General features: G+C 42.4%; 1 protein-coding gene and 1 non-coding gene across 6 annotated transcripts in view; one reads left to right on the top strand and one right to left on the bottom strand.

The window, feature by feature from the left end:
• The window catches only part of Wdr7 (WD repeat domain 7), a 283068-nt gene that overhangs the window by 59845 nt on the left and 210321 nt on the right, over positions 1–12902 (bottom strand). For all 5 annotated transcript variants that reach the window (XM_017601032.3, NM_023975.2, NM_001395078.1 and 2 more), the window contains one exon: positions 1453–1570. In XM_017601032.3, the coding sequence (XP_017456521.1) occupies positions 1453–1570 (118 nt within the window). The remainder of the gene's footprint in view (positions 1–1452; positions 1571–12902) is intronic.
• On the top strand, positions 9404–9509 carry LOC120098442 (U6 spliceosomal RNA). The gene has a single exon (XR_005496601.1). It is a non-coding gene; the product is annotated as a U6 spliceosomal RNA (small nuclear RNA).

Raw genomic sequence — 12902 nt, 5'->3', positions numbered from 1 at the left:
GCTGCGAAGGTCCTTTTAGAAAATGCCCAGGAACCATCTGATACGACTATCATGTCTGTGAATAACAACAGTGACATGTTCGTGGTGCTGACTGTTCTCGGCACTTTAAAGCTAGTGGGGAAGTTTAAATAACATGCCTCCAAAGCCAATGAGCACAGCAAAGAACGGAAACTCACTGGGGTTGTTTTTTCTCATATAAAGCACAAACTCGACAGCTCGAAGGAGACAGAATATTTAGAGCCTTGGACAAGTCCTGGATGCACTGTGGAGTACCTTAGTGCCTTTCTCCAATAAGCCAGGACTAAAAGTAGCACTAGCAATGTCATTTTGAAAAGAAGTAAGTGTAGAGGATTAAAATGCTTCAAATGAGCTTTCCGACCAAATGTCTCATTATGAGTATCCTCATTTCCTCCAGCAGTATTCTTGAGTAAGTAATGGAGACCATGCTCTGGGATGTGATTACCACACAGACCTGTCAGAGTGAGTGTGAACTCCTGACCAGTCAGTGCGGCCACCTGAACACACTGCACGCATGAGGAAAATGGATCAAAGATTTCTACGTTAAATAAAACTACTCATTCAAATGCCACACAAGTATACAACATTAAGTGTGTGTTACTGAAGCATGGCGGGAGCCTCCTATGCACACACTTGCACACAGAATTCATAACTCCACTGCTTCCTATCGACCATGCAAACTCCGTCCTGCCTCCTTTCTAGCTGTTTTCCCAGTGTGCCTGTAAGGATGGCCCTGGGGCAGACACAGGCCCAGCAGGTTCCAGGCCACCCGAGCAGACTCAATGGTATTTGTTGTTTTAAAAGTTTACCGTAGCTACAGGAAAAGCAGTTGGGACAGAGCCCACACCCTGTGGACACTGAGCTTGCAGTGGGGACCTATCCTTTCCTTCTTCTCTGGCGAAGATGTGTAGGGAAGAGCACAGACTTGGTTCATTGTTCTTTACTAGTTTGTCAGCTGGCTGTGGGCAATTAATTAGAACAGCAGAAGTGCAGGAATCAATGGCCTCTCCAGCCTTTATCTGTGACACAGACTGGGAAAAACAATCACCGAATTTATGGCTTATGTTTTTGTATACAGTTTGAGAGTCACTGCAAAATAAGTTTAGTTTTGATTACAAGTATTTGCTTACACTTGAGAAACATGAATACCTTTCATAACTTCTAATTCACATAGACCTCTTGTATTTCATACCGAAAGGCTATCGTCAAATATTACAAGTGTGTTCATTCTGAGAACAGAAGGGAGCACAAAAGCACAATTCCACAGTTGCGGAATTCAGTGTGCGCGCACACACGATACATTCATTTCAGTGCTAAATTATTAATTAACTTGCTTTGCTTGAACGACAAGGATTCTTTGCGGGTCTACCCCAGAGTTACAGTATGGAGGAAGTCCTCTGAAGGGACGTGGAGTGCATGACGAAGGCTGCCCACCTCCTTAGCTATGGTGGTGATGAAGGCGGGTGGTCTGGCGGTGGCTATGAGAGAAAGGGCGTGTCTTGCGGATCGGGCAGAGTCAGCTGCAGGGCTCAGAGGCAGCCCCATTGTGATGCTAAACAGGGAGCAGGAGAAAAGGAGAAAGAAAAGAAGCATTAGAAATATAGACTGAAAAGATTAGACTCAGCTTATGATGTCAGCTCAAGGTCAATGGGAGCACTCAAACAGTTAGAATATAATAGAGCCGCAACAATGCGCACTGATTCAGAGTCAGGGTGTTCAGGCATCAGATACTAAATCAAATTATTAACCATGAAGATTGAAAACAGTATGTGCATCTGTCCAAAAGGTTCAAAACGCCTTGTTAACAAATTATCAAGACCTACGAGTGAATACGTACCACAGGGCTCAAACAGGCGGGGGTGAGTATGCTGCTGGATGTTTTAATTTTTTGTCCTAGGTTAAGTTAAAGATAATTTATTCATAAGTCCAAATTAAAAAACTATAACCGAGGCTCTGTCAAGGAAGGAAGCAGAACTCATCCCTGTCTTAAGTTGTGATAGGAACCGAGAATGACAAAAGCAGCTACTTGGCCGTGTTTTCAGTCTGAAAGCTCTGCAGTCCTGGTCTAGCCCACACCAGGACTTGCAGAAAAACCACCAAGTACATGCACTGCTGACACTCAGCATTGCAACAAAAATGAGCTGGTGCTGCTAATTTTCTTAATAGAGAGAAGGTCTGCAAACAGTCTTCATGAAATGGTGTCCATACTGAGGTGAACTTTCCTAGACTGCGAGAACATGGGGAGTTGAAACGACGGTGTAGACAATGCATTCCCATGTCTGACATAGGAAAGCAGCAGCCTTATCACTAAGTTCACTTTGTGTGTGTGTCTATACACACACATGCACATATGCACACACATATATACATATATTTACACACACACACACACACACACACACACACACACACACACACACACACACAGACTTTTGACTAAAATGTAGCCAAGGAGCCACATATTAATTATGCAAAGAAAGAATTTTATTACATTCATTATAATTTTTCTAGCTAAATAATTTTAACTTATTAAATATATGAAGATCCATTTGAATATATTTTAAACAAATCTATGACCTGTATGTATAAACTGGATTACGAACCATTCTCAGAAAGTTTGTCTCTTTATAGTTAACCTAAGAATGGTTGTCTTAGTTTTTAGTTGAAATAGAGGTGAGTCACATGGTTATTCTTAACCACCTAGGAGGTAAACTGATGGCTGACACTGCTCTAACACTCAGTGAGCACTGTTTGCTGAAGAGCAGTGGTTCTCAACCAGGTTGTAATCCATGTGGGAGGCTGAACCTTTCCACAGAGTCACATATCAAATATCCTCCATATCAGGTATTTATATGTGTACCAACCAAAATTTTTATGTATAGCAAAAATAAAGGTATGAAGTAGCAATGGAATAACTTTATGGTTGGGGTCACCACACATGAGAAACTGTATTAAAGGGTGGCAGCATTAGAAAGATTGAGAACCATGGCTTAAAAGTTTGACAATATATAGCTGAGGGTAGCTACAAAGTATGGACTCAGATGAGAAGAGTACACAGAGGCTTTCTCTGATATTTAAAAATATATTATAAAAGTGAGCTTTGAGAATAAACCTATATCCTGAACCAAATATAAACAGAAGGTGTGGGCTGCTCGACCTAGTGCTCCTGGGTTGGCCCAGCCCAAGCAGGAGAGAGTAGAAAACAGGATATGCAGCTGGCCGGTCTCTCTCCTGTGTTACACTTTACCACTTCAAATACAGCAAGGCCATGTTCACTACCTGAGCGGCAGTGCTTTGGAGTGGACTGCTTAATAATTATTGGTAAATTCATATTACAAATCTATATTTTAGGTGAATTTCTTTAAAAGCCCCTAAAGTAGTTAAACAGTTTGGATACCCTGTATTTTATTTTTCATCAAATTATCTGACTAGGGGACGAGGATACTGAAAGCAGGAGGTGTGATGTGTGTGTGTGTGTGTGTGTGTCTATGTGTGTGTGTCTGTATGTGTGTGTGTCTGTATGTGTGTGTGTCTGTATGTGTGTGTGTGTCTATGTGTGTGTGTCTATGTGTGTGTGTCTGTATGTGTGTGTGTCTATGTCTCTGTGTGTGTGTCTCTGTGTGTGTGTCTGTATGTGTGTGTGTCTGTATGTGTGTGTGTCTATGTGTGTGTGTGTGTCTGTGTGTGTGTCTATGTGTGTGTGTATGTGTGTGTGTCTATGTCTCTGTGTGTGTCTATGTGTGTGTCTGTATGTGTGTGTGTCTGTGTGTGTGTGTGTGTGTGTGTGTGTGTGTGTGTTAACTCATTGTGAACAAACTTAAATCAACTTGGTAAAATTGGGCTGTAGGGAAAAGACAAATCGCTTGCCTGGGGGATGCACCCCACGTTAGCAAAGCTTAACACAGAAGAAAAGAACTAGACACCGTCTAGGGTCTGGGTGTTTTCACTCTGTGTCATGTCCGCTTGCATTTGCACCCAACATTCCCCTTGGAACAAAGAAATTCCATAAATGAAAAACCAGCTCAGAGAATGTTAAGTGAGGAGCCAAGGTCCCTTCCTATTTGCTGCCCAGGGTTCCTAAAAGTATGAAATGGGAAATTTTAGCAATGATGAATAGATTTTAAACGGCATGAAACTCAGAGTCGTGTGCTGGTATCTCATGCTGCGGATGCCTGGTAAGTGAGCCAGCCTGTGTCCCGAGTACACACTGAGTATATGTGGTCCGTGCAGACACCTGTGCTGGGACACTGTGGAGGTATCAGCAGTGTGTACGCGCTGGCAGCCCTCAGTTAACACATAACACTGTTAACACATCCCCGTGCTTACACGGTACATCTTACTCGTCTCTTCACACAGACACCACACCCACCCAGAGAAAACCAACCAGGAAACATACGGTACAATTTGCTATTTGGTGGGGGGGACCTATGCTCACATAGCCTTTATAGCACTATGTTATGACTATTCAGTTTAACTGTTATTTCTAATATCTTATAACACATAATTTAAAAGTTCAGCTATATCACAGGTTCATATGTAAAGAAAAACATTGCATGTAAAAGGTCTAGGATTACCATGGTTTCCTGAGTCAACTCAGAGTCTTACAATGCATCCCTGTACTTAAGGGAGATTACTGTCTTTCAGGAACACCGATCTTTGTAAAAAGTAAAGAGTAGAGGGGCATGGTGACACTGGTGAACTAGATTAATGAATTGGTAACATGACCAAATGGCTTTAGTTAAGTGGCTAGACTGCTTAGAGAAGCAGTTTGTCGGGATCTATTGAGATACCTGGGTTTCACTTGTTTTATTCAATGTCAAGAGTGGTTTAAATGAAGAACAGGATATGCTTATCAGTTGAGTTGACCATAATACTTGAAAGGAGATGAATTATAATAAGAGATAGAACTAGGACCCATAAAATTCTGCTAAAGATCACATTCAGCTAAATTAGAAGTCTTGGGGCTGGAGAGATCACTCGGCAGTTAAAGAGGGTATCAATGTCTTGCTCTACCATCACGAGGACCAGATTTGGATCCCAGAACCCAGGGTCAGAGTAAATATCTGTGACCCAAGCTTCCAGCAGGATTGCCGAGCTGCCTGGCTTCCAGCAGAGCAGATAATACTCACATTTACCATGTCTTAGCTCTGCCGTATGTGCACAATAGATGCTTCCTGTATTGACCGATATCGTGCAGTTATAAAGTGAAAGAAAGCAAAGGGGACAGAGATCAGTCACTCACTTCAAAGCAAAGGCCTAGCCCTACATTAGCCTTCTCTCACATCAGCAAAAGACCATGTGAATTTGAGAGAATTACCAAACTTATTACAGTAAGAAAATATACAGGTTTGGTAAAAGGCACAGTCTGAAGAAAAGTCACAGGCAATGGAAAAGAAAGTGAATCAAACACATTTTCACACTGCCCTTTGGGTTTGGTGATAGTGATCACTTGAGGAGGAGCCTGAAGCAGGACTAACAGAGGTAGTCAGACTCACTGCTTAGGAACCAGGGTGCCACTGTCTTGGGATCAGCCACCTTGTTAAAAAGTTAAGTTTCCAGGTATAATGAAGAAGCTATGTCCTCTAGACTAGACACTGCATTACCATTGGAGAATCTTTCCAAGCCAATAAGAACTGGGGTAAAGCTAAACTGAGAGTTCTCAACAGAGGAAACTGAAATGGCCGAGGACCACGTAGAAAAATGTCCAGCATCCTTCCTTAGCTATCAGGGAAAGGGGAAGTGAAACTACTCTGAGATTTCATCTCAGACCTGCCAGAAAGGCTCAGATCAATAACACAAGGGATGGGAGGCTCATGGTGACAAGGGTTTCACTGCTGGTGGGAAGGCAAATGTGTACATCAACTATGAAAATCAGTGTGGCCGTCCCTTAGGAAGATAAGACTCTATCTGAAGATTCATCTACACCTCTCTTGGGACTATACCCAAGAAATGGGGGAGACAGAGCCCCAGCTGGACATACTTCATCCTTTCACATAGACCCCTGTTCTACCATGTTCACTGCTGCTCTATTTATAACAGCCAGAAATTGGAAACAACATAGATGTCTCTCAACAGAAGAATGGATAAAGAAAATGTGGTATGTTTATATAAGGGAGTATTATTCAATTGTTAAGCAAAAACTCCAGGAGAAAGGATAGGATGAGGAAAAACAATCCTGGGTAAGGTAACCCAGACCCTGAAAGACAAATATGGTATGTGTTTGCAGATAGTAACTGTTAGATCAGTGATACCAGCTACAGTCTGGACAACCACCGAAGTCAGGTATAGGGGAGAGAGAGTAGGGTGGGGCATATAGTGTATGTCCTTTGGAAAGGGATATAGAATAGGTAGTTATGGATAGATGGGGGTGCTAGAATGGGAGAATCAAGTGGACAGGGAAAGTGAAGAAAGGGACAAGGGCAGAAACATGGAGATGCTAAAATTAAGAACCATTTGAGGGTTAGAATGAAAACCTAATACAGTATCTATAATCTATATAAAATTGCCAAGTAATGGGGGAGACAGAGACCTGACTGGGCATCTCATCAACAAATGATGCATCCAGTTCCAGTCCTTCCCAGGATTTCATTACATCTAACTGATTTGTTGGCCAAGGGGATCCTATAGGAAAATCCCTAAATAGTGCAGGCAGTTGCCAAGACAATAAGCCTCTCTCCAAAAGCTGACAGTAAGGCCCCACTGAAAAGAGAACACCTATACAATTCATTGAGCATGGAAAGGTTGAGCTGTGCCTATAGACCGCCCCATGTGCACAATGTACATAGTCCCTTTGTACTGTTTACCCTGTCTAGAGCTCCTTCCTTCTGTTTCTCACTATGGTCCCTTTCGACTTTATGGCCTCTGTGGCTACTTCAGACTGTATACCAAATCTAAAGATTCAGAGCTGGGAATATCCTCCAGAGTATAAAGAACTCAAAACACAGAGAATCAAGAAGACAAAGGCCAATTTAAAAATGAGCTATGGATATGAACAGAGATTTTTAAAAGAAGAAATGAATATGACTAAGAAATATCTTTATAAATGCTCAATGTCTTAACAACCAGTTCTGTGAAATCTAAGCTACTTAGAGATTTCATCTTACCCTAGTCAGAAGGCCAAGACGAAAAACTGCAACTGACAACAAATGCTGGCGAAGATGTGTAAAGAAGATGTGCCCTTCTTCTCTGACGGTGTGGTGTGGTACAGCCTCAGAAAATCAGTACAGAGAGTTCTCAGAAGGCTTAACAAAGATCTACAAAGTCACCCAGCTATAGCATGCCTTGGCTTATGTGCACCTGACTCACCTTACCCCACAGTACGTGTTCAGGCTTCTCTTATGTGTGTGCTACAAATCTTACTGTGAGATTCTACCTTGATGAAAGGGAGAGGACTGTTCGTTTGTTTCTGGAACCTGTGTGGAAACTTAGCCTTACTCTGTTCTCTTGACCCTGCCCATGGGCTGCTGTGTAAACCCTTTGTTTTACAGCCCAATAGAGTAGGCCTTTGGTTTTAGTCTTTACTTTAAGGAAGTTGGAGAGCACAGACTGTCTTACTCAGCATTTCTCCTGATGTTCCTCCACCTTTCCAATCATGAACCCCAGGGTTGAGCGACACCGTAGATAAATAACATGAACAGAAACAGTCAGTCCCCTTGGGCTGAGCTCACTCTTCTCATGATTGTTTATAAATCCAATTCCAAGATTATTCCACTTCAGGAAAATCATTTTAAAATTTACAGAAAGAACATTGTGGTAAAATATTACCATCTAAAACTTCTAGATGCCAACTTCTGTCAAATTAAGGAACGCTGTCTGGATATATTCCAGGGGAAAACATTAATATTTTTGCAAACAGCCTACAATCTTAGCCATCACTAACAAGGCTTTGAAAACAGTCGCCATCAAGACAAAGGATGCTAACACTGTTTTAAGTACATACTTAATTACATAACACCAGGACTTCCCTCCTACGCTTTCTTGGGAACACTAGTGTGTTCATATTTGTTTATTACTTAACAAGGAATATGCAGCTCCTCTGTGCTAAGTGAAACCTCACTTTTGAAAATATTTTTGCTTCTTACTGTGTGTACGTGTGTGTACACATGCATGTGTGTGCACATGCATGCTATGACATGTTGTGGAGGTCACAGGACAACTCTGGACTTGCTTCTTCCTTTCTGCTTTTACTTAGGTTCTGGGGATGCACCTGGCTTGGGCATCACTGGTCAGCGAGTACATACTGAGCCAGTTTCACCAAAGCCTAGAGCTTCATTTTTTTAACTCAAGGTAGGATTCATTTCCAAAGCTCAAAGATGGAAAATTTTCCTACTCTTCTAAACATGTTAGCTGCATATATTTACAGAAAATAAAAAACTACTCTAACTCTGTCTATGTAAAGGGCTTTCCTCAGATTATAAACCCTTATAAATGAATTTTTCAGAACAGAAAAATTGTCCAATATAGAATTCCAAAGCATGTTTTCATTTTTAGTGTGTTTCTCTCTATCCCTCAAAGTTAACAGAAATGACTGAGTTAAACTACTCATTCCTTCTCTCAAATTCTATATAGTTTTAAGGAACCTTGCCAATGTATGGTGCTTCTCTGTATACCAAAGTTTCGAGACTTCTCGTAGCTCTGTTTCCCTGTCTGTGTTTGGTAAGCTGTGACAATACCCTAAAAGCAATAGGCTTTCTGTAATCCGCTCATGTCCTCAGCTGTCCAGCACATGATGGGCACGGGCCCCTCAGCAGCTGGGCTGCGCTCCACTGTTCTTTCTCAATAACAGCCTACACCGTGACCTAGGCAAATGGAATCCAAATCACAGGTCACACAAAGCCTGGCAGGAGTCTAGTCTTCCAGGAGCACAGGAGTTTTCTACTTGTCTATAAAGTAGAATTTACGCACCATTTCTAACACTTTATCAGTGCGTACAGACCCACAGAGATCTTTAAAAGAGAAGCTCGCCACACAAAGCAAAGCAAAACAAAAACTATGTGTCTCTAATTTTTATTACAATTAACTAGGTGGTTCATCAGTTATTTCAGAAAAAGGACAGCCTCAGTATGTTATTATACGGTTCACATTGAAGAAACAGACTAGTCTCGTTCATTTAAAAATATCCTCAGAAAAGACACTACTTGTGGCTCACTTACCAAACAAACACCATAAGCCTGAAGTAAGGGGCTGTGCAATGGGAGCTGAGGGTCCTGAGAGGTGGGCCAGTCCTTGGAAAAAATCACCCATCACTCTTTATGATTAATATATTGAAACTAGATAGCATATTGAGTGTACTGGGCCAGATGCAGCTGATGGAGGCTGTCGGTTATAAAGTACAGTTTTATTAAAAGTTTACTGATACCATCACTGTCTACCAACACACTAATGAGTGCTGGCTTTGGTAGCATATATAGTAAAATTGGAACCACACAGAGAAGATTAGCATGGCTCCTGTTAAGGTTGGCAAAAAAAAAAAAAAAAGTCAAGTAATTAAGCAACATTTAAACAAAAATTTAAATTTCTATAAGACACAAGATCCTTGATGGAAATTTCGGTAAATATAAAACCCAAAGGAACCTTTGAAATTCCGCCCTTACCATCGTTGTAAGCTTTACTTCAGATATCTTTAATTCGCAGGCATTAGGATTTTGAATTATGTTATGGCTTTAGCTTTTGGAGTCACCTAGATCTTACATTAAACCCAGTCATTTTTTTTACCATCTAGAGAACAAGGATGATGTCTCTCACAGATTCATATACTGTGTATTGGTGTGTGCACTTGCAAAATGGGGAACATCATGTTTACTGCCTGGGGCTTCTGTATACCTACACGAAAACACAGCGGTCCACCCTGAGTAGCACTGCAAACTGGCAGAGTAAGCAGATAAAGGCCCGACAGGAAATAGAAATTAGGTAGGCAGTTTAGGATAAAGACTTCCAAGAAAAGTAACCGATAATTTTTTTTCCTAAACTAAACCCCAAAATGTCCCTGAGCCCCTTGACTGCCTCATCATAGTCAGAGAGCCCAGAAGCTTGGGGGGCTCTGACCTCTAATTTAGGGGTACTCCTTCAGAGGTACAAGTGTTAGAGCAAGCAGTAAGGAAAATCTCATTCTTGTAAGACAACAGACTCTGGCCTGGGACTAGCGCTCCAGCTTTGGCAGGTCAAACACTTAGCTAAGAGGTCACCCCTAGGAAGACAGTTCACAGTAAGCCAGGGTAAAGAGATTAAGTGCTTTAAGAGAATACCATAATTTTCCTTCCCAGAACCCTTAGAACAGCAGCTCACTGTTTGCAGTCACACAGCTGTTGTAGATCTGCCCACTCTCCTGAATTACTCACAATACTGCCTTTCCCTTTTCTTCCTCCTATAGCTTTTCTAAGCAGGCATTCCCTAACACATTGGGACTCCCAAACATTTTAGGCTTGCTTACTATTTCCCTAAAGCTCCCTCCCAGCCACGTGGTTGCTTGTCTGTCAGGTGTCTGACCTCCCGACAGCGTAAACAGGACACCCACCGCCCCACCCCCAATTCTCCTCCAGGGAGCTGCATGTTTACAGCTTGTCTGCCAGAAGGGTTCTCTTTTAAACTAATAAAACTGACCTTGAGCCATTTGAGTCCATTCCCAAATTATTTATTAATTACACTAAGCGCTCTAAGAGGTGAATCCCAGTTTCCCAAGTATCAATGCTGAAGACTGTTCTTTGAACCTACAGATCCATGCACCTTAGTGTACACTACACAGTGGGTGGCCCAGCAAGGAGCTTCCAGTTACAACCCGTTTCTAAAGTAAAAGCTTAAATCAACCTTGTGCCTAACCTTCATTCCACTTCCCAAAGACAACTGCAGGGAGCAGCCGTGTATTTGTTGGGTGAATCCCAGTTTGCATCCTGGGATAGGTCAGACTGAGGGAGACTTTCACTCAGGCTCTGTTTAAAGACAGGCCATCCCTGGCCTGTGGCTGGTCTGTTGGGCACCACTGCTCTTCTCCACACAATGTTCTGATGTGAGAATCCCGGCACACCTTCCACTGCTCCTGCTAACTCATCTCGTCAGGCCTGTCCACCCCTTCCCCACTCCAACCCCTCGGAGTCCTGGAATCAGGAGACAGGATCTTCGTGTTCATTCTGCTGGAAACTGGGAGGAACTGATGTGTGAAAGGGTCAGTGTTAGGTAACAGGTACCCCTCAGTAAACACCCAGAAAGCCAGAAAGCAAGTGCTGCTCCTCATCAGACAGCAGAGGTGAGCCCACATTCTAGAGTAAGGTGTGCTGAATTCTGAGAACGCCCTCCATTGACCTGGACTCTCCGACAGTGCTGTGGGAAAACTCAGACATCAGTTCTGACAGGAAATGTCAGTTTTTGGAAGAGAGGGAGGGAGCACTCCTCTGTGATGCATGTTCTTTAGAACAAGGCTGAATTGTCTGTTCTCCCCAAGCCTTTCTTCATAATCTTGTAAGAATAAAGAAGGAAATATTTGCTGTGCTCTTTCCAGAAGTATCAACTAAAATGCTAAGCACTCGTCCCATGTAAAGCGTTTTCCCATGGCAAGCTTGACACCAGGGACAGAAGCAGGGCAGTGCAGCCCTGGAGCCCGGGTATTGTGTGCACAGTAAACCCGCCCCAGCCCGGTGTGAGGGGTGGGTGGGGAGGGTAAGATCACCTTTAAGCTGCTGTGTGCCCTGCTGCTCTGCTGTGCTTCTGCTTCCCCATCTCAGAGCTCCTGCCAGGACCAAGTAGGCCACGGACGTAACAGGCCATTTTCAATCTAAATCTTGTTAGAGATTAATAAGCAAACATTTTCTTGCTTATTATGCAATTTATCATGATGAAAAGTACATTGGACTCCTCAAGGCTACACGCTGATACATTCATTTATTCAGAGCTTTGTAGAAAAAGTCATACTAATCTTTGTGACAGAAAGGACGTAATACCAAGATTTACCTACTGAAAACTATAGAATTTATGTCTCTTGACATACTGTCTGTAGATAGAGCATATATATATAGACACACACACACACACACACACACACACACACACATTTACTTTGATGATATAAGTTTAAAATAAACTTATTTTAAAAAGAACAAAATTGTAAATGCTAAAACTAAAATGAAACCTTCCAGGGCACAAAATATGTATAAAAACTTGTAAAATTGCATTTGGTCAGATTTGAAAACAACCATATTTTTAGATAATTAAAATATTGGACACTTCTCAAGAAAACAAAGAGAGCTTCAGGAGCAGCAGTCTGTGGTCTCTTTTGGGCAGATAACAGCAGGAAGCTAAAGGTAGAAAATTAGTTCTGGAGAATTGCACAAAGATGGCTGCCTTGGACTACAGGTGCAGACTTCTGGGCTAACACTTCCTCCTAATTCCAACAGTCACCTGAGAACTATCTGCTGTCCCCTTTATCAGAACCATTCTGGCCAATGATCTATAAAGTCTGTAATCTTCTGAACACTGGGGTCATCACAAACAGCCCCACTTACACAGCAGCTGCCACAGTAACATCACCAGTCTCTCAATGTCCTGGTTATTTAGGTTTGATTTTCAGCCTGACACGACCTGAGTCACCTGGCAGGAGGCTATCTCAACTGAAGAACTGACTCCGTCAGCCTGGCCTGTGAGCATGTCTATGGGGCATCTCCTTAATTGCTGACTGATACAGAAGGACCCAGAGAACTGTGGGCAATTCCATACTTAGGCAGGTAGTCATGGAAAAAGCTGGCTGAGCATGAGCCAGAGCCAGAGCCAGAGCCAGAGCAGAAGAAGCAGCATTCCTCGATGGTTTTGGCTTCAAGGTTGTACCCTGACTTATCTCAGTGAAACTGTGAAATAGTATTTGGTCAGATCTGAAAACAAACCATATTTCGAGATTGCAT

The sequence above is a fragment of the Rattus norvegicus genome, chromosome 18, assembly GCF_036323735.1.
Source record: "Rattus norvegicus strain BN/NHsdMcwi chromosome 18, GRCr8, whole genome shotgun sequence".
NCBI classification, from domain to species: Eukaryota; Metazoa; Chordata; class Mammalia; order Rodentia; family Muridae; genus Rattus; species Rattus norvegicus.
This window is presented reverse-complemented; position numbering and strand designations above follow the sequence as displayed.